Here is a 21,812-nt window from a genome sequence, read left to right as displayed (position 1 = left end):
TGAGCCACGTCCCCAGACAGTTCCAGAGCTCAGGGAAGCCGCTATTGAAGAATGGGATAGGTTACCCCAGGAAATGCTGGATAACTTGATCCTCAGCATGCCCAGGAGGATCTTCGCATGTATTCGAGCCAGGGGAGGAGTTATTTTATATTGAATTCACACCTTTTAATAATAAATTGTTGTTTAAGTTTAATTAAACAGTCTTTTTCTTTCTATGAAATTTCTATCACTATTACATTATGATTAATGGCTCAATTTTTTTAAATAAATAATAAAAAATAGTTTTATATTTTTATTTCAAACAGGGTATTCCTGTTTAAAGAAAGCATACAACATAGATTTTTTCTTGATAAAGTTAAATTTAAAGAATTACAGGAGCTTATGCTATTGATCGCAAACTTTTTTTGATGTGTGTATATAACCCTCTCCAATCTGTTTTTTAATATCTTATTTAGTTTCAGCTTTATTGTTAAAGAAAATCGTAATTGACCTTTCTAAGGGACAATTAAAGTTTACGTGCCAATATCTCGAATAGCGATGCGCGATAGCGAATGATTTCAATATTCGACCCGTTAGTAATTATTACTAACCAAGCACAAGTCCGGTCGTGCAAGAACTGCTGCCACCTTTGGGATGGCTCTGCTACATACCAACTGGCCACTTTGGATTTAATTGACAAGCGTGACAAGAGGTTTTATATAGGTGACTCGAAACTAGTAGAGGCAAAGCTGCGGGGCCTTGAAAACCGTCGTAAAGTTGCCTGCTTATCGGTATTTCACAGGATATATCATGGAGAGTGTGCGATGGAATTACACGATTTAATTCCGCTTTCCAGATTCCACCCCTATGTTGTGGATATTCCAAAGATTCGCAGGAAGCGTTACGCTTCCTCATTTAAATGGCGAACGGCTATGAAGTGGAATTCCCTGCCTGCAGACTTGTTCCCTGAACATTATAACTTGGACCTTTTCAAGGCGAGGTGAATAGGCATTATTTAGGTGTGCATGCTCCATCGTCGACCTCATCGTCACTTTCCAACAAGTAAGATGGAGGTCAAATGCGCACTCACATTTGAATAAAAAATAAAATAAAAAAAAATGTTACTAATCCTGTTATTCGAATGACAAATTATTAATCTACTAATTTTCGTATTCGAATGATCTGATAGATCATTCTTTACTAATCCATAGATTCCATAGAGCACAACGAAACTCGTGATCACCTTACCCTCTCTGAGACGTGGTAAATACCGGAAATGTGACGGGGACTATTTTGATATGCACATAGTCCCCATATAACAATCGTTCGACTCTTGCACCCGACCGAATAGCAGGGGCATTCGTTATCGGTAATCATTCAACTTGAGTTGAATGATTGTGCTTGGATTCGACTTCGGCAAATGATTTGCCCATTTGAATGATTAGTATTAGTAACTTTGACACATCACGTGATTGGCGATGAATACACTCTGGTTTGTTCGTTAATTCTTAGACGTTTTTACCATCCTCTAAAGTTTAATTGTATACTTATTAATATTATTTTTTATTTTTATTCTTTAAATTTATTGACTGTGTTCTCTGTATTATTCTATAATCTCTTTTTGGCTTGCTAAGTAAGCACTTTATATTGTTTCATGTTGGTGGAAATTCGTAAATGGCATTGTATTACTCATATTTAAGTATACTATAATTGTTTTATTTGCCCGTGAATTTTTCTAATATGTATAAATAAATAAATAATAAATAAATAACATTCAAAATCGTGCATCGCTGATCTCGAAAGTTACCGATATGCAAATCCGTTAGTTACAACAAGGAGGGCAGAAGTATTTCGGTGTGTACAGTACGAATTATTACAATCGAAAAACAAAAAACATCTTTGAAGGACTTTTTTTCGCCACAACGACCTATTACGGCCACACTAATAACAGTACCGTTTCGCAACATCTTTATCAATAGTTCTCATCCATTATTGGACGAGCGATCCGTCTTTTGTAAAACTTGCAACATTAGCAACATATTAAACTTTAGGTCATTGCATTATTTAGCCCATTGACAGTCTTTGTCGGCGTGGTACAAATTGTTGCAAGCGATTATACAATGTTATTTCAAATTTTTGCAAAACCTCTTAAAACGGAACTAACAACTTCTCTTGTGCGACTTTCACTTGAAGACACTTATTTTACTTCCCATAAAAATAATTTATACTTGATACTTTTAACCTGGCCTTTTTAAGGATATCTCTAATCGGATCGAGATCAGCAACGGTAGACCTTCTTGTGAAAGAGTTCGTCCTGAGAAGTACTGCCACCATCTATTTCTGCTGTAGCAGTACCCCCTAGATCTCTATCATTTACAGCTCTGATTGACACTACAACTTTTAAAATTTGACGTGTCTAGTGTTGGGTCATGGGAAACTCTCCATTTTGAAAAAATCATATTTTTCATACAAATGAATATTGTTCCGGATATTTTTCCACATTTGACGTTGACACTTGTCAAAAGTTGAAGTTACTGAACGAAACCGATGGAGCCTTTAAAAAGATTTCTTTTCGCTGTTGTAAAATAATTTTTGATCTTGTTTCTCTCTAAGTGGCTTTTTATATAAGTTTATTTTATAATTTAAACTATATGAAATTTTTCGGATAATAACCCAACAGTAGTCAGTCGCTTACCACCAGGAGCACGACTTCCCATCACTAAACATCATAAGAGAAATGTATATGTACTAATTACGTATACTAAATGTAATACGTATAGGTATGCCATTAATATTTACTTTACAAGTTAGCATTTAATCCACAAGCTGATTGATCGACATCTCGGAACATTATTAATTCGTTCGGTTACGAAGCCGAAATTGGTATTGCCAATGGCCTCGATTCTGGCAAAACGCTTAATTTGAATTCAGTGCATCTGTCTCTTTCATTTTAAATAATGAAACGCGGCTGATTTCATTTTAGTTCACAATTGTCAAGTAAGTTGACGCCTTTGGTTAATTTATAATATTAGACGGACAGCTTGAGTTTGTATTACGATTAAATTTATAAGGGTCTTTCTTTCGTTGCAGGTTTTTCTTTGTGTTGTTTGATCTTTGTATCAAGTATCATCATCAACCCATTTACAATTCTCACTGCCGGGCACGCGTCTCCTCTCAGACGAGGGTTTTAGGCAATTGTCCACTACGAGTGACTCAATGCGGGTTGAGGACTTCACACGTTTTCCAAGTGTAGGTTTCATCACGATATTTTCCTACACCGAAAAGCTCATGATACATTTCAAATTAGACTTCGCACATCATTTCTGAAACTCAGAGGCGCGAATCCGGATTCGAACCTACGGCCTCTGCTTGAGAGATGGTAGGTTAAATAATTAGGCTACCACGTACATTTGGCGTTCATAATAATTACAAAATAGTCCAGTATTTTGAATAAGGACTTGTCAAAGTTTGACGGAACTGGAATAAAATGAAATTTTCCATCCGTTACTATTTGATATCGTAAGAAAAAGTAACAATGAACTTAAATTTAGTTTAGTTTGCGTTTGCCCGAATTGCCTCAGTGTATTTGTGTTACAAAACGGTACGCCCACAATAATTGTTCCCCTTTATTTACCTTATCAACGTCGTGTGTTGTAGTTATAAGAGCTAAACAAGCCTTAAATATGAAAAAAATTGAATATGGAATTGAATAAAGCAGATGTTTATAAATATTATCAAAAAATATGTCGATTTAAAATAAAATAACTGTTGTTGTTCGATTTGAAAGACTGAGGAATAAAATTCGACGTTTTTTATTTAGTATTGAAGTATGATCTCAGTGAGTATGATTTTTCTCTCTTTCTATCCGACTATTGATATCAGAGAAGTACATAAATGACTTCTATTTCCAAAAGTACCTTATCATCAATCGTAGGTCATCAACACTGTAGCTCTAGCAATTTAATTTTTTTCTGTCTTCAATATTAGGTAGCCGTCAACCATTGACCGCTATCATTACAAAAAATTGATCACTATGTTATGGATGGATTTTTATTGTCTTCGAAACCCAAACATTTGTTTCTCTATCTATCAGTAAACACGATCAATTAAACTTAACCTCGCTTTTAACTATTTAAATTTGACCTAGGTACCTATAATTCAAAATCGACTCGTCACAATTACGACGATTTCAAAGTAATATATACCAGAAATAAAAACAAATACAGCTCTATATTGAATGCAGGTCTTGCCCATGTACACCTAAATCTTAGGATGTAGACATAATGTTTGGTACATTATAAATCATATCTCTTTATTGCAATACAGTGTAGGTGTTGTTTTTACAGTAACAATAGCGTCTTTATCAGATTTTGATTGAGTTGTTTCGTGTTGTATTATAAATCACAGCTTAAGGTGTGATTATTGCAAAATCGATATCTATCTATGGTTGCTTTTATTTGTGCATTAAGATTGAACGAACAAAACAAGACGTGTTGACAGGAAGATTGCGAGGTAAAGACCTTTAAGATCTTAAGTAATCTTGTAGAGCGTAACAAATTTATTCGTGTGTACTTAACGAGGATTACCATTAAGTGACGTAACCCTTTCATCTAATAAGTACAAAATTCTGAACTTAAATCCGGAAACTTTAATTTCCAATACAGTAAGTAATCCAGCCAATGTCTTAAGATTGCAGATAAGGTACCATTCACTTTTGCCCAGAAGGATGAAAACGGTAGGTAGAGTGCACGAAATTAGTTTTCTGATAGATTCCCGAAAGGACGCGACTCGCAGATTCGTACTGATCACTGTGTGGATTGTCGAATTTAATATTTAATTATAATGCTAATTCAATATTAAATTGGCAATTGTAATTTCTGATCGAGGAAAACCTTAACATCGCAGTTTTAATAGAAGTAAGAGCACCTTGTGAAAAAGTGCATTCAAGGAAGTACCGCTACATTACTGCGTTCCAGTTTTGAAGGGTAAGGGTGCTTGTGAAATTACAGCTTGTAGGGCTTACACGATCGTGCGGGACTTGCGCGACATAAAGTGCGAGATACAACTAATCTCGCATAGAGAGTTGCAATGTCTCGCGCTTCTTGTCGCTTTCGCGCAAGTCGCATCTAATCGTGCTAGCAGTACTGGTCAATTATTATCTCAGGATGACATGCGCAGGTGGCAGCACCCCTCAGATCTTGGTGATTTAAAGCTGTTATGAATAGGCGTTTCGCTTCAACTCCCGTCTCTTGATATCATAAAAAACGCGTTTCAGTGTTTGCGTAAAATTGATCAACGCCATATTTAGTCTTTTGACTATACCTACCTATATTATAACTGTAATCATAGTTCATTATGGCAATGTATTACATAAAATAAGTTTGTTGCAATACTTAATTATGATGTTATGTGTTGCCTTTTTTACTTCTTCGAATATATAACTTCTATCTCCACATTCTTGGTTAAAACTTATTTCTCTATGACAAGTAACTAATTCTGATTTTCTTTTCCATGTTAAATCAAAGTATGGATCATTATAATAGCAATCTTTGTTATTTCCTTGTTAATATTAACCGTTCTCTACTAATTTAAATTTTAATAACATAGACGTACGTTTGAAATCATATTTGCATCAGGGTCAGTTGTCGACGAGTCCCACGGTCCCAATTAACTTTTGTTTATGGTAACGGTATTGTTGATTTACTACCCCCAGTTATCTGAGTGAAATTATAAGCAAATATTTGTTAAATTTTGGGCGTTTATTGTTTATTTATTTTGTTCTTCCTAGTTTTAACTAGAATTCCTTTTAAGTAAAAGTTTCATCAGTCTATCACATCCGATTGAAGAGTTATCAGTTTATTACAACACATGTGTTTAATGCAAAAGCATTAGCTACTAAATTGTCCAATCATATCCATGGTAGAATAAGCCGTGACCTTGGAACCAGTATAATGCTCGAAATTTTGGTCTGAAATATTCTAAAAAAAATTGTTTCTATTTTTGATACCAAGTGTCGGGGCGGACAAGTGCGCCTAGTGGTAAATCGCAAAATCATCCGAGTGACACTGCCGTTGCAATCACCACCATGAAACATAAGCTGAAAGCCCCGTGTGCCTATAACTTCACCAGCACCTTTAATCTTTAAAATCGAAACACAGTAATGCTCATATTACTGCTTGGCGTCCGAAATAAGGTCGCAGTACTTCCATGGACGAACTCTTTCACAAGGAGCTCTACTGCTTTTGTAAATGTTATACCATATTTCTAAATTTTGGTATATCTACGACGTTTAGTCAAAATAAAAGTACTGTTAGTAACCGAAACAGCTCATATTCGTTCCATTTTGTTGATTACGCAGTTAAAAAAGATTTTTTTTTTAATTTATTTAACGCACAAACTCATAACCTTGCACTAGGGAAACCCTGTATCGCTGTTGCCATGGACACACACATAGACAACCACAAATTACACCCAAACTCACTAGAGAAATAAATGCTAATATTTCTCCCATCCGGGAATCGAACCCGGAACCTATGGGTGGCAGGCCAGCATGATAACCGTTCGGCGACTGAAGCAGTTATAGTTATTAGCAGGCAAAAATATTTACACTTAATATGTTCTAAATAAGCCTTAATCATGGGGTTTGTTGTTTTGGTGTTGTTGGTTGGTTAGATTCGAAAAAATAGTTCCATGCAAAAACCTAATCATTCGAGAAATATGTTCTCACATATTTTACATAATTTTGCATTTTTCATCGGCACAATTGCAACAACAAGAGAGGTAACATTTGTAATCACTTGTAATCTCTTTAAAATGTCTACCAATGTATGGATGGGAAAGAAATGTATAAAAATTTAGATAAAAATACATAATTTTTTCCACTAGACAGAAATTACAAGATATGACTCAAGTATAAAATAAAACTAAGTAATGTAGACAAAAAGAAAGTTGTATTTAGATATACTTTCTGTCTTCACCTGTAACTTGTTACTGATAATAATTAGCTTTTTTTGTATGAATTTTTTTATTCATAAATTCACTTGGATTACTCATACAAACAATTAGATTCATATCAGATTGTATACGACCTCTTACTTCTGTTGTTTGCCGTTATCTATTCACATTATCACGACTTAACTGCATCAATTTCAAATGTTACGATTTTTCCACGTAACATTTTTAATGTATTCTCATTTGTTATTCAGCTTATAGCCTCGTTTAACACTTTTATAAAACATTTGGCTTACGCATTAAAACAAATTTAGAGTTAAAAAAAAGAATTCAGAAGTTGTATATAATTGAATGAAATCATGGTAATTTAATCTAATTTCGTTGTACGAGAGATCATTATGCAAATGGAGCTAGATATGGACCCAGTATTTTTTCCTGCTTTTGTAAATAAATTTTCTGGCCGAGACTACTGAATTTTTAAACAACCTGTCTAGCTTGGTTCGGGTTTTAATGTACGCAAAGTACCTCCTAGACTAAGATCATGTATTGATTACAGTTCTCTTACACATTGTACTATGAACAATGAATTAATCGTAATTTATTTATGGTATCTGCCACTTCTATACAACTACAAGTATAATGAAACTGTAAAAGGTCTAAACTGTAAATGGATTGGGAAATAATAAAGGTTCCGAAAAACAAATGAAATTGCAGCGAACTAAGGCTAATTATAATTGTAAGCTACGTTAAAACGCTTTACTTAAAAATTAACACATGGTATATCGACAAAATTAGTCATTTTCTTAGCTCTTTTTTCTAGGCGTATTCGATACGTGTCGATGACGCGCTGTAGTCGCGCGTACGTTTCGCTCATTTGATAAGAGATAGTTTAAATTTTAGTTTTTTAAATGAAGCAACTACATGAAATTCTAAGTGTAATATCCAGTGAAGATAGGCTTCTTGCTTGCAACGCGAGTTTGCGCGCGTTTGAATCGATTCACTACACCGCGTCTGCGGCGCGTATACGCGCAAATGGCGAGTTTAAGACGCCGTAAACGCGCGTTCGTGAAACGTCGTCGGCGCGTATAAAATACGACGTGTGCATAGGCTCCTAAGTCGATAAAAATAGTGTTACGTCAGTTAGATTTTTCGGAAATTTCAATATTCGCTTTCAGTTATTTCCGTATTCTTATTTGCACAAAAGTTTTCGGTAGCTTAGGAAATAACATAATAATATTCCTATTTGAAATTTAACTCATTTTTAATTTTCTTTTCGGAGCTTTTATTACTGCCCTTATAGAATGTGTGTCTCGCATGTTTGTTTTACAGCTGTATTGCTTATCGTCTAACTTTAAAATACTGTGAGAGTAAACTCGTATAACTTAAGTTAAATTCTGTGCGTCACTAATTTAATTGATTTAGCAAAAGATCCTTAGAAAAAAACAACACGCATTCATAGCCCAGCACCAAGGAAACCCTGTATCGCGGGTGCCATGGACACACACATAGACAACTACAAATTTTACCCAAACTCACGAGAAAAATAAATGTAGGCCATACTAATATTTCTCCCGGGACCTCTGCGTGGCAAACCAGCATGGTAACCGTTCGGCCACGGAGGCAGAATATCGACAGGTAAGGCAGTTAGAAAGAACTTGGTTAACGTTTAGAGTCTTATCTTTTCACAATAGCATAGTATGAAGGTTACCGTTATAAAAATAATACTGTATATTAAAGTACAAATAGTGCTTGGTAACGATTGATAATTAAAAATGTACCGTTGATTAATATTGCTTATGAATATCGATTGTTTTTGAAGGAAGCTCGTCTGTATTATATCCGGCAAAAACGCTGTAGATTTTTACGTACTCGCATGGATGTATAATGATATAAGATGACTTGTGATGATATTTATTATGCTACTCTGAAAGCACATTTTTTCTATTCATACCCATTTTAGGTGGCCGAAAAAATATTTTTTTGGATAAGCTATTTGTCTACAGAGTGATATGTGTAGTGAAATGGAACGCACATTATTTAAACAATGACGTCGATACGATGTGATTTGACGTCTAGCGAACGCCATTATTAATCTATGTAACATCATATCATATCAACGCAGTACTTGTGAAGCTAAAATAAATTATTGTACTAATATTAAGAAGTGAGAAATATAAATGATAAACCACCTGATGACCTAAAAAACATTATTTAAACAACAATAGCGTTCGCTAGACGTCAAAGCATTTATACAATATGTGTTCCGTTTCAATGCAATATGAAAATGTTATTATTCTTTAGTTGTATAATAATTAATAATTAAATAAATAAACAATATAAATTTCATCCAAATATACATGGGTCCTCATACAGAATCAGCAAGATAAATCGGACTTTCGTATCGGTAATCGGTTACAATGTATTTTTTTTGTTATCGTAATATTGACAGTACGATCACCAGCTAACGTATCGTCGTGCAATTTTGGAACATGAAAAATAGTACCGTTTGGGACATTTTTTATATAAAGTTGAACACAAGTGGCTGGTAGGTAAGGTAGAATCAATGTTACAATGATAGGTTTCAATGTTACTGGTAGCCGAAGAAGAAACATATTGTAAATTGTAACTTGTTACCATGCAATTTGAGTTCAATTCTGCAAGCTATGAAACGCCTACAATAGTTACCTCTTTTGGTCCCTGTTTATATCCATAAGCAATATATGTATATTATGACGTTTAAGTACTTATAACATGAATAATACTATTTTAATAGCCGTTTCCTTATTTTCTTAGTATGTAGCGCAATAAAATGTAAAGCAAAAATTATAATACATCTCTTCTATACGCAAGACTATTATAATGACTAATTTGTTTATAATCCATTTTCCTACTTCTCTACGCTTCATTTAGTCGCTTATTGGTGCTTTTAGTGGTTAGATTCTTTGCTTGCTTACGTAGTTTTTATTTTCTGTAAATATGAAACCTTCATCTTTCTTTCTCTTTAATTTATAGGGCTTGCTGCGAAAGGAAACCACACCAAGTGACTTTAAATCCAAGTGTATAGGATTCAAGTGTATTCTGTGAATGAAAAACGGAGGTGCCGAATGAAGTCGAAAGTTATGAAAATGAAATATTTGCCCAACAGTGGGCAGAAAGATTCGTATACATTGCCCACGGCGAGAAGAAGATATTATATGAAGAAACAAATGTATGTATGACATTTTTGCTTTGTTATTTCAGTTGCCTGATTTTTATATCATCGATAGGTAATTAATGTCAACAAATTTTATTTGGCAACGGAATTATTTTTTAATGATACCAATTGCCGGGACCAACAAGTCGTGCGCCTGGTGTTAAGCAACACGCCTGCAGTGCTTTAAATAACAGAGAACTGAGAGGCACTGCCATTGCGCTTGTCATCCTAAGATCTCATGTGTCTGTAATTTTACCAGCATCTCTACCTTTCAAAACGTTAAATAAGAGATTTTTTGGAATTTACTTAGGTCCAAAGTAGTTACAAAGTACAGACGCTGTAAATGGTGTAATCGCACACCGTTTTTCGCCTCTTTTTCTGTCTCTCCACTTATAAGGCTCTGTTTGTCAATTATTTCTATACCAAATCAATCAAAGAGATGGATCGACTGACAGTGCTAGTTTTTCTCTTGTTCTGACACTGAGACCACACACCAAGTAACCTGTGGAATGCTTTTACAAGTACATCAGCTATTGCGCGATATGATCTAAGGTTACTATCAGCTTTATCATTTTTATATTGCTTTTACCTATTACTTTTTGTCTATTAATGACTTATTATTATATCTGATACGGTTATAGAGTTAATATTTTTTTAATTATATATTTTCATGTTTAATTAAACGGCAGTATTTTCGTGCAAATCATATAAATGTTGCTTCGATAAAAAAGTCGTTAATAACTTTTTATTAAAAAAGCCGACCTGAAAAGTTCGTGGAATTATGTACATCTATTTGCCAAGTTTTATTGCTAGTGGTTACCGGAAAGTGCGCAAAACTGGTTTCGTCCCATAGTTTGCTACCCTTAGAGGTGGAATATTTCCTTCAAATTTAAATGGGACCAAATACTGAGGTACCCTCTTTCCGAAGAAACATCATAATCGGTTATCACGTAACATACATACAAATAAAATGAAGTCGAATTGAGAACTTCCTCCTTTTTTTGAAGTCGGTTAAAAACCAAAAACACTGATCTGCAACAAGCATATAGAACAAATTCGTAAGGTCTGCTGGTTCGTTGCGTAGCTCAGTTGGGAGAGCGTCAGACACGGTATGCTATAGGCCTAGGTTCGGATCCAGCCGGATCGAAGGAATTTTTCTCAGTGTTTGATTTTTGTATTAATAATTATAACTAGTGGAGTAATTTCACAAAAAGAAATGTACATCCTGGCAGTAAAACACGGTGATTTTTAATAAACTTAATCTAAGTAGAGTTTTTAAAATTGATGCTTAATGAAATTGCATGATTAAGTGCCTCCAAGGCCGAACGGTTATCATGACGGACTACCACTCGGAGGTCCCAGGTTAGATTCCCGGGCCGGGAGAAATATTTGTATGGCTTACATTTATTTCTCTCGTGAGTTTGGGTGTGATTTGTGGTTGTCTATGTGTGTGTCCATGGCATCCGCGACTCAGGGTTTCCCTAGTGCAGGGCTATGTAGTGTGTGCGTTATTATTTATAATAATAACTTAATTCAAATTAGTTAATCTTGCATAAGCGATATCGGTTATATTGTGGTTAAATTGGTAAGTAAGTTTTCTAAAACTTTAGGATTCTTTAGACCTTCAAGAGTAGTTTTTAAAGATATCTGTTATGATTCGCTTTCAATATATGTATATTAGATGTAAAAGTCTCCTCTTGACAGGTCACTGTAATCAGTCACGTTTGTTACCAGGTGGAATACCAACTTTTACCAACTTATTCAAACAGTCTACAGCGGCGAAATTTTAAACCAACTTCCAACTGTAATTGTAAATTAATATTTGGATCTAGAGACAGTTCGAGCTCCCGTTAGTGGATATTTTACGTCATGATGGATGAATCGTAGTCAAAATTGACCGTATTTCATAGGCGCCTTACATTGACGACATTGCCTGTGGTTCGACATTAGAGAAAGATGATCCGAATTTCCGGTTTCTTCGAATCAATTATTTAGGTAGATAATATTTATTGCTTACACACAGAAAACAAAAACAGTACATAGAACTTAGAATTAATCTGGGCAAAGACGGCCTTATCGCTGAAAGCGATCTCTTCCAGACAACCTTTGAGGCAGAGGAGAACTGAACAGAGAAGGAGACGTAGTGGGACAGTGGTAAACATTTAAATGCATTGTATATTTATTTCATCCATTTAGTAAAAGTTTAAATGCATTGTCTCTGCTGGACCACGCACCCAATGTAGACATTCCACGTCGTACAAAGATAGACTAGGGTACGAGGATAGCTAAGCTTAAGTGGAGGTGGGCGGTGCACTTGGCTAGAAGGGACGGCAATCGAACCCGGGACCTTCGCATTCAGCAGTACAAACCGTTGGGCCAGAGAGGTTGATTGATACTATTAATTACATAATGAACGCCTAGCACTAAAAGGAAAGATAAAAGTGAACTAATAAGACTGTAACCCGATTGTCCTCTTTTTAACGAGCTTTAACTCAGCAGGGAAATTGTTGTAGTATTGTAGTGTTTATCATAATAATATAATTCAATTTGCTTCCCTTTGTTTCCCTCCCAAGGTCCAATTCCCCCGGCGACTCTGGAACAGATTGTTGTCAAATGATTTCATCCCTTAGAACATTAATGGAACATAATTAACACAAATGAAATTCTAAATCGAATTGTGTAAATATCGTTTTTAAATCAAAATTGTAATTTATGCCCGGTGACTAGAGTTTAAATTACTAATTAAAGCTTTATTTAATTGAATAATCATGATGTTTCACTACCATGACATTCATTTATTTTTTGAGAAATTACTCCACTAAGTATATTGTTATAATCACTAACGAAGGTCAAAGACAAAGAAGAATTCCTTTCATCTGACAGGATTTGAACCACCGCGTTACAAATTCAAATTCATTTATTCATATTAGACAACATAGTCCATAATAGTACATAGAATTACATCACATTGCTAATTATATTACATATTGCTTACATTAATTATATCTCAAGATACATAAATTAAATTTTAAGCAATGTCCAAATATTAAATTAAATTAATTCTTTAATCGAATAATTAAGATTAAAAATCATATTAAATTACAATTAAATAAAGTCATGGTACATAATAGTGGCACCTTTTGTTTAAATGTACCACAGTACAGTGGTTTACGTAAGTGCAATCAGGTCTGCCAGTTAACAATTGATATTTTGCCGTTGTTTTGTTTTTTATAGCCTTTATATTTATTTTATAGTTTGTTATAGCCGTTGATAGTTTGGCATAAACTCATTATCCTGTCATAACGAGGGCATTTTTCTTTGTGTTTGAATTTTGTATAAATTATCGCTTTACTTAAGGGAATGAAAACATAGAGATACAACCAACGTACTGGAGAAGGATCGCATAAGTATTCGAAGATACGTCAAATCCTCACCCAGTTTGGGCGAGCGTTGTAGACTATAGACTTAAACCATGAACCATGACCATAGAGGCTTAATGCCCCCTAATGATATGGATTCATAAAATATGGAATCGGAAAATATTTAAAATTAACTGTAATGTATATATAGCGTAGAAAAACTAGTACGGTGCAAGTTATTCACCGCACTAGCTTGGAAAGGCTTTCTTTCTTATTAGAAATCTGCGCGCCAAAGCGTTTTTTCCACGCTAGCGTGTAAAAGGGTTTTGAAATTCGATCTTGACGAAGAACTGTGATGCGCCTAACTGTTTCTTTCGATGAATAATGATACATAATGACACGTTCAACTTCGCAATTTCTCGTACATTATTTATGTAATATGTATCCGTTGGTATGATTTATTCTTATTATTGTTGACATTAAATTGACAACGATAACAAATTTTGTTTATTAAATTATGTTTGATGTATGAACTAAACTGATTTGTTATGGTTTAACTTTTGTCTTTCATCTAACATTTTCCTTGCTATAGTGAGGCGAAAAGTTGCGTGTTTCGCTCGGCAGCAAAGTTGTTTTGCGTCTCGTTACGCTCAGGATTCTATTTATGAATCACTCGCTTCCCTGGTAGTTCAATCGCAGCTTTCTTCGCTTGCTCAGCAGGCTTAGCATGAGGGGAATAGACAAAAATTAAGCGAGTATAGATATCTCTCTCTTCTCTACAGATTATGTCTCACCTCCGAGTACAACGTAACAGGAAGAGAAACTCTCTACCGTAAACAAAGTTTTCTCTACTCGTACTTTCTGTCTTCTGTCCCAAAGATAGTAGAGATATTTCGCTACGACGATCTGTCAAATGTATACAAAATTTGGCTGTCGTGCTGTAGTTGGAAAGAAATTGTTTTCATTTCACATTTGTATGCGCGACAAGTTAAACTTTACAGCGCTTATGTTCGCGCCTGTAGAGATAATTCGTAGTAAAGTCTTTTACGAGAGAAAATTGACAGTTCGAAGAAGAGATAACTTTTATCTTCGGGCTCATGCTAAGACTGCAGTTTTTTCAATAGAAGCACTCGCATCAAACAACAACCTAGCAGCCTTGCGCAATAAATAACTATTATTTGAGTACAGCTTTTCAAGTCTCTATATTAAAATGTAATTTATAAAAATTGGCTCGCACACAGCATTACTTTTCAACTCGAAACGCGTGACGTCCTTGGTAGGAAAACAAACAAGACATTGTGCACTTATCACTTGCAAGAGTTTTACGTATTGATTACTACTAACTACTCCATGCCCTCAATTCAGTATATTTACAGTTTTAAGTTAAAAAGTGATCAAACAGAGAAAAACCATAAGACAATACCCGAACAGTGAATACGGTAACGATTCTTTGTTTACCTACGTATGACGTCACGTAGTGTGATGTTTGGAAATATAAATCATTATTATATCGCGAAAATATTTTTTGAGACATCATTTTATTTACAAACATTATTTCCTACTACGTTTTAGATTTTTTTCTGTTAATTGTCCAATTTATTAATAATACATAGGGCTAACGCATGTTAAAAAGCTTAAATGCTAAAACCCATATTAAAATTAAGTCCTCGCCTTTTGAATTGTAATGGAAATAATGCGTTGGGCACGGCAGCTGCGGGTTTTTGGGTCTTCCGGGTTGATTGCTTTTTTGAATAGCATTTTATAAAGACAATAACCTAAATCTTAACATTTCGCCCCCTCTTTTCCGCTCCCGCATTAATAAGTGTAATGACTCTTGATCGTGCAAAAATTTCCATTTTGAAAAATTCTTTTTTGTTTATAATATTAAGTGAAGGGACGAACAAATCGTACGTCTGATGCTAAGCTACACGCCTGTTCATAACAGTTATAGTGCCACTCAGAGCTTTAAATTGCAATGATCTGAGGGGCACTATCACTGCGCCCGGCGCCCGTCAACCTGAGACATAAGTTGATAAGTCCCATGTGCCTGTAATTTCACCAAAGTAAATATAAATTTTTCAGAAAAGTAAATATTTTTTCGCATTGGACAGTTGACAGTCAAAAGATGAAGATACTGAACGAAAACGATAGAGCCATTATAAAGATTTTTATTACCTATGAATCTTTTTTTTTCGCTGTTGTGTAATCCAATGATTTTAAATCTCGATTTACTCTAACTTGCTTTTAGCTATACAATGTTATTTTATATTTCGCGCTAAATAAAACTTGAAAAGACGTCTAAACGTAAAACATAAAATAAGTCTTCGAATTGTATCTCTCCAATTGTACAGACATTTTTCCGGAAAAATTTCCACTATTTGAAATTTTTCGGCAAATGATAATTATAATAATAACGCACCCACTCAACATAGCTCCGCATTAGGGAAACCCTGTGTCGCGGTACCATGGACACACACATAGACAACCACAAATTACTCCCAAACTCACGAGAAAAATAAATGTAGACACTACAAATATTTCTCCCGGCCCGGGTATCGCACCTGGGACCACAGAGGCAGTTGAAAATCATCCAACACTACCTTAAACGCACTTTTGATTATATCACATTCAATATTGGTAAGTAAAAACTAATTGCGTTTCCGTTTGTGTAAAAATCTAAACAGAAAACACGCTGAAACTCAAAATCATGATAGAATAGACGTAGTTAAATTTTCTAATGCGAAATTTAATCTTGAAACGGGTTTCCAGTTGACGGTTTAACACGTTAAGATCGATGGTTTTAATTAATCTACTACTGTATTAGCAAGTTTTTATATTCTGTTATTAATAAATTTTTCTAATAATTATAATAATGTTATTTAGTAGTTTTGGTTAATAGCTAAAAATTATAGCTGAGGGAACGATTACAAAATACCTTACTTTAACTCTCTTCTTAAGTATGGTTAACATAAAAGTCAGTTATGATTATTAATACAAATCTTTGTATTTAATCTTTAATTTAATCTTTGATCTCAAACACTTACAAGAATTCCTCCGACCGGATTCGAAAAAAAAATAATTGAATATCAATTCACTACAAATTTAATAAAAGTCAGTGTTTTTCCGTGTCTTAATTTTTTTTGTGAGTGAGAGAACGAACAAATCCTCCGCCTGATGGTAAGCGACACGTCTAACCATAACAGTTGCAGTGCCACTCAGAGCTGGAGGCACTGTTATTGCGCTCGTCACCTCGACAGATAAAGTTGACAATCTCATTATACGTACATTCTCACCTTCTATAGTGCCTTGTTATTTACACTAAATGTACTTTCCAGTATATACAAAAATATAATAATGTATAAGTAGAAATATATATACGGTTATTTTTACAACAATAATAACCTCGCAGGACTATTATTACTAATATCATAAACAATAACTTGTACCATGACTTTTTACAAACATATTATTGTAATGCTACTAAATAAGCAATCTTACACTTCAAAAGCCTAATATTATTAGGTTAGGTGATTTTGAAAATATATATAAGAAGTATAATAATTATAATTTTACATAGAAATAAGCGACCTCAAAAGTTTCTGGAATAACATCTATTTGCAAAGTTTTATTGAAATTGATCTACGGAAAGAGGGTGAAATCAAGTAATCCGGATTAATCTCTAATTTGTCACTCTTGGAGGTGGAAAATTTTCTTCAAATTTGAATGGTACCTATACAACAAAAAAAGAATCATCGAAATCGTTAATACATACACAAAAAAATGCAGAATTGAGAACTTCCTGTCTTATGATGACATCATTCATTTTTTTGAAATCAGTTTGAACTGACTTCAAAAAAAAGATGACATCATCAACCCGTTATACGTCCCTTTCAGAGGAGGTTTTACGCCATAGTCCGCCACTCTGGCCCAATGCGGGTTGGAGACTTCACGCGTTTTCCGAGGGCTATGAACCTTCTTCAAAGTGCAGGTTTCATCACGATATTTTCTTTCACCGGAAAACCCCATGATAAATTTCAAATTACATTACGCGCTTGCACCTCTGAGTTTGAGGAAGTCTGAGGAATTTATGTGCTGAATTTCGCACATAAATTACCAAGAAACTCAGAGGTGCGACCGCGTATTCGAACCCACGACCCTCTGCTTGAGAGGCAGTAGATCAAACCATTAGGCTACCACGGCTTTTTACTGAAGTTCTTTTTTTGAAGTCGGTTTAAAAATAATAAACAAATAGTAACAACAAAGAAACGTACATCGTTTATTATTGAAACTGAATGCCTACGCTTGAGGCCAAATACAAATTCAAGATTCGAGACGGATCAGTTACCTGATTGCGGTAAAGCGAAATAGGACATTTAAGAATTAAATTTGTCTGATTTTGTATAATATATAATGATAATAATATCGTAAATTATATAATTAAACTCGTCGTTGAATATTTACTTTCTAAATTAATTTATCTTAGGTCATAGATATTTAGTCACTAGCACACTTGACTAAAATATTAGTATAAACGTCGCAGCGTTTTTCGTAAGGGAGTCAACACACTTATCGACTCGGAAAGTTTGTGTAAAAAGGTACCTATAATGACGAAGTGTAGGCATTTATTCACCGAACAGACAGGAGTTGCCCTATTTGCTATTATATACGTAGTTTTTATTTATCTGTAAGTTTATAATATTTCTCCCCCTTTCTCGCTGTTGGCCGTTATGACATTTACTCTCAATGCCTTGGATTTGCCGGAAGAAATCTCTTTTTAACAGACTTCAAAAAAGGAGGAAGTTCTCATTTCGATTATATTTTGATTGTGTATTTGTGAACGGATTTTTATTTAAATTTGAAGAAAATATACTACCTCTAAGGCAAGGTATTCTACCTCTAAACGATTTGAATAAAACTTGGCAAAGAGAAATAATTCCACGAACATTTGAAGTCGGTTTTTTTAGAGATAAGTTCACTTTGGCTCATTCTTAGTGTAAATAATATTTCTTTTGTATTTATTTAGTACGATAATGAATATGTAGTTATAATAAGAGCGGTAAATAAAAGTTTCGCTTCGGCAGTCGGAGCGAAAGCGACCAGCTTAAATAGATTCCGCATTAATAAATGTCATGACTCCCAAAGGGCCGGTGCTCACGACGAATAGTTTAATATACTTCAATGTTATGGCAATATAAATGAAATTTCAATGATAATAGTCGTCGCTACGAAAACAAGGCTGCGGTAATCTTAGGAATATCGAGCCAACAGCCTGCGGAATGCCTCGGCAGTCCTCGAGATGCTTTGGCAGGCTTTTACGTTTAACGTGATGAGTGATTTGAAGAGAGACTAGGCGCGAGCACGATGTCGCGACAACACACTCCGGCCTACCTAAGGATACCGCTACATATTCGCCATCAATGTGTGCTTGCATGTAGAGATGCCAAAGGATCCCTTTCCATACCGTCCTGCCAATGGGCGCCGGGCCCAAAGGAGTCGCAAAACTTATTAACTTATTGTCGCATTAAACCCAATCGCCGTTGACACGGCCGTTCGCACACTATCACGCCAGTTATTTCTTAACCAGAATCAGCTGTCGTCGGCATGCTTACGTACGAATTGTTATTATTATTATTATCTCAGCGTCAACTCGTATTATGCTCGTATTATACTCGTAGTATTTTTATGATACCTTGGTATCATAAAAAAAAGTAAGACGATCAAGTCGTGTGCCCAGTGGTAAGCGACACGCCTACCCATAACAGATGCAGTGCTACTCAGAGCTTTATATCGCAAAGACCTCAGGGGCATTGCCACTGCGCCCGTCACCCGTAGGCTGTATTTATATTGCAGCTGAACGGAATGAAGCGAATTTTTGTAACGATATTGTACGGAGCATAATAAACTTTATGTTCGATTGTGTAACGTACAAACTAGATACGAGCCAAAATCTTGACCAATATTCAGTCGATAATCGACAGAATATTTATCGGCTGCAGTCACAAGTTGCTCGCAAGCGGGCAACACTTTTTATTGAAGAGTCTCATTTTACTCCGTCTTCAAAAAATACAGACTATAGACATAAGTGGACATGTCCTGTAATGTGATGTGAGCATTACTGTGTTCAAATTATTCTGTACTTGTATTTGATTGGTTAATTTTCGAGGTTAATGCCAAATATTAGTTAAACATTGTTAAAGTGCATCAATAAAGTCTGTTTATGTATACAAAAGACGAATGACGAACAATATTTGCTTTTGATAGCTTAGTTAGAACTTACGTCCAGTCCTGACACAAATGTGAAATGGAGGGAAAACAAGATATCATATATAATTTCAAATAATCAATAAAAATAAAATACTCTACATTCCATTTAAAATAATAAAAATGCTCATCAAAGCTACTTACGAAATACTAAATGTTACTTACCCATTGAACGATGATAGTTAACTCTATTAAATATCAGTGCAATAACGGTTCATTACTTTATTTCATAATTAATATTATCAATAAACGGTGGCTAATAAATATTTATTAATTGTACATATTTCAATCGTTTCGTGGCATCTTAGTATTATACCTATATAACGTCTGTCGCGAATACTTTAATAAATTCCTTTCCTGTATCAATAAATAGGGAAGGAAATGCCTGTATCCTGGACGACTGGGCTAGAGTATAATATAATTATTGTTATCTATATAAATTCAAATTAAAAATACCAAGTCACCATTTTTATAAATTTCCCTCTACAATAATTTACCATAAAAATATTTTATTTACTTATAAATTAATAGGGAAATAAACAGCATTATTTTGATAAATTTAAAATAGTATACTCAATAATCATCAATTATAATTAGATGCAAGTCATAGCAGTCATCAATTTGTAATGTGCTGCCGGGCCAGCGCGTGCACAGCGCATCTAAATGCCATCGGATAACGGTTTACTGGCACCTGCGATTATCACCGATTATGCCCGATTATGTCCGATAATACCCGATTAAGCTATAATAGATGATGTTAGTGTCGTATTATTAAAATGTTAGGGTTATAATATATGAAAGTTTGCAATTTGAATAAAAGATCGTGTAATAAATTTTTAGAATGTGCCAATAAATAATACTTTTGAAATTACTTAATTGTTAATTTTGTACTTGTATTTTTTTAATACGACTATATAAATTAGCTGTGACCATGAGACTTGCAAAGAGCATGTAACTTTGGTGTATTGCCACCTTGCCATCAAGCAGTAATGTGAGCATTACTGCATTCCGATTTTCAAGGGTAAGGGTGCTGGTGAATTTACAGGCACATGGGACTTTCCTCAGTTTAACGGGCGCAGTGGCAGTACCCTTCAGATATTTGTGTTTTAAAGCTCTGAGTGGCACTGCAAGATGGACAGCCGTGTTGCTTACCACCAGACACGCGACTTGTTCGTCCCGTCATTTGATATCATAAAAAAGAAATTATTACATTTCTAATGTAATAATAATCAGTAATCACGATAGCCTAATGACTCTATAAAAATACGTACACTCATAACGTAGCTTGGGATGAGGATTGGATCTCACTTGTCAGCACGCTTCAGTACTGGGTCCATACAAACCGTGTGTTTTGTATCTATTACGACACCAACGTACGTTACTTACAATTTTAACTAAAACTATTTTTTTATCATATAAAGTGACAGTGCCGCTTAGAGCTTTTAAATCGCAGAGATCTGGGCCGCCACTGTGCCCGTCACCCAAAGACACAAGTTAATAAGTCTCATCCATGATGTTCAAAACCGAATCACTGTAATGTTCACATTACTGCTTGGCGGCAGACATAAACAATTATTTACGTCACAACATAGAATCAAAACTTCTAAATCGAACAACTTTTTCCCAACAAAATAGTAAGTTCGACCATTTGTTATAAAGTAAAGAGGACGATATGAGATAGACGAGTGCAGTCAATAAAACAGGTTTAGTATGAACGCGATGCATAAGCGCGCTGACGAATAGGATCCAATCCTTAGAGTTGTTACTCATATGCGCGACTTTAATCAGCAATGCAAACGCGCGACTGTATCGATACAAAGGCACGATTGCATCACTACACTTGCGACTCGTAGAAATTACATGCACATGTGACTTGTCAACTTATGTTTCAGGGTGACGGGCGCAGTGGCAGCACCACTCAGATCTTTGCGATTAGCCGTGAGTGGCACTGCAACTGTTATGGACAGGCGTGTAGCTTACCATCAGGCGCACGACTTGTTCGTTTCGTCACTTGATTTTATAAAGAAATAAAAGATTTATAGCTAATTGCATCTATGCAATCGCGCGTT

At 34.9% G+C, this 21,812-nt stretch overlaps 1 protein-coding gene across 4 annotated transcripts in view; it reads left to right on the top strand.

Annotated features, from left to right (window-relative positions):
- Positions 1-21,812, top strand: part of LOC113231559 (rap1 GTPase-activating protein 1) — a 291,196-nt gene that overhangs the window by 52,737 nt on the left and 216,647 nt on the right. For 3 of the 4 annotated variants that reach the window (XM_026465892.1, XM_026465891.1, XM_026465894.1), the window contains exon 1: positions 9,943-10,138. The exons of the other annotated variant lie outside the window; for it this stretch is intronic. In XM_026465892.1, coding sequence (XP_026321677.1) covers positions 10,035-10,138 — 104 coding nt within the window. In that variant the 5' untranslated portion in view covers positions 9,943-10,034. Of the gene's footprint in view, positions 1-9,942; positions 10,139-21,812 lie in introns of those variants that run through there. 4 annotated transcript variants of the gene reach the window in all.

Source organism: Hyposmocoma kahamanoa, unplaced genomic scaffold (genome assembly GCF_003589595.1).
Source record: "Hyposmocoma kahamanoa isolate Upper Pololo Valley unplaced genomic scaffold, ASM358959v1 65, whole genome shotgun sequence".
In the NCBI taxonomy this organism is placed as follows: Eukaryota; Metazoa; Arthropoda; class Insecta; order Lepidoptera; family Cosmopterigidae; genus Hyposmocoma; species Hyposmocoma kahamanoa.
This window is presented reverse-complemented; position numbering and strand designations above follow the sequence as displayed.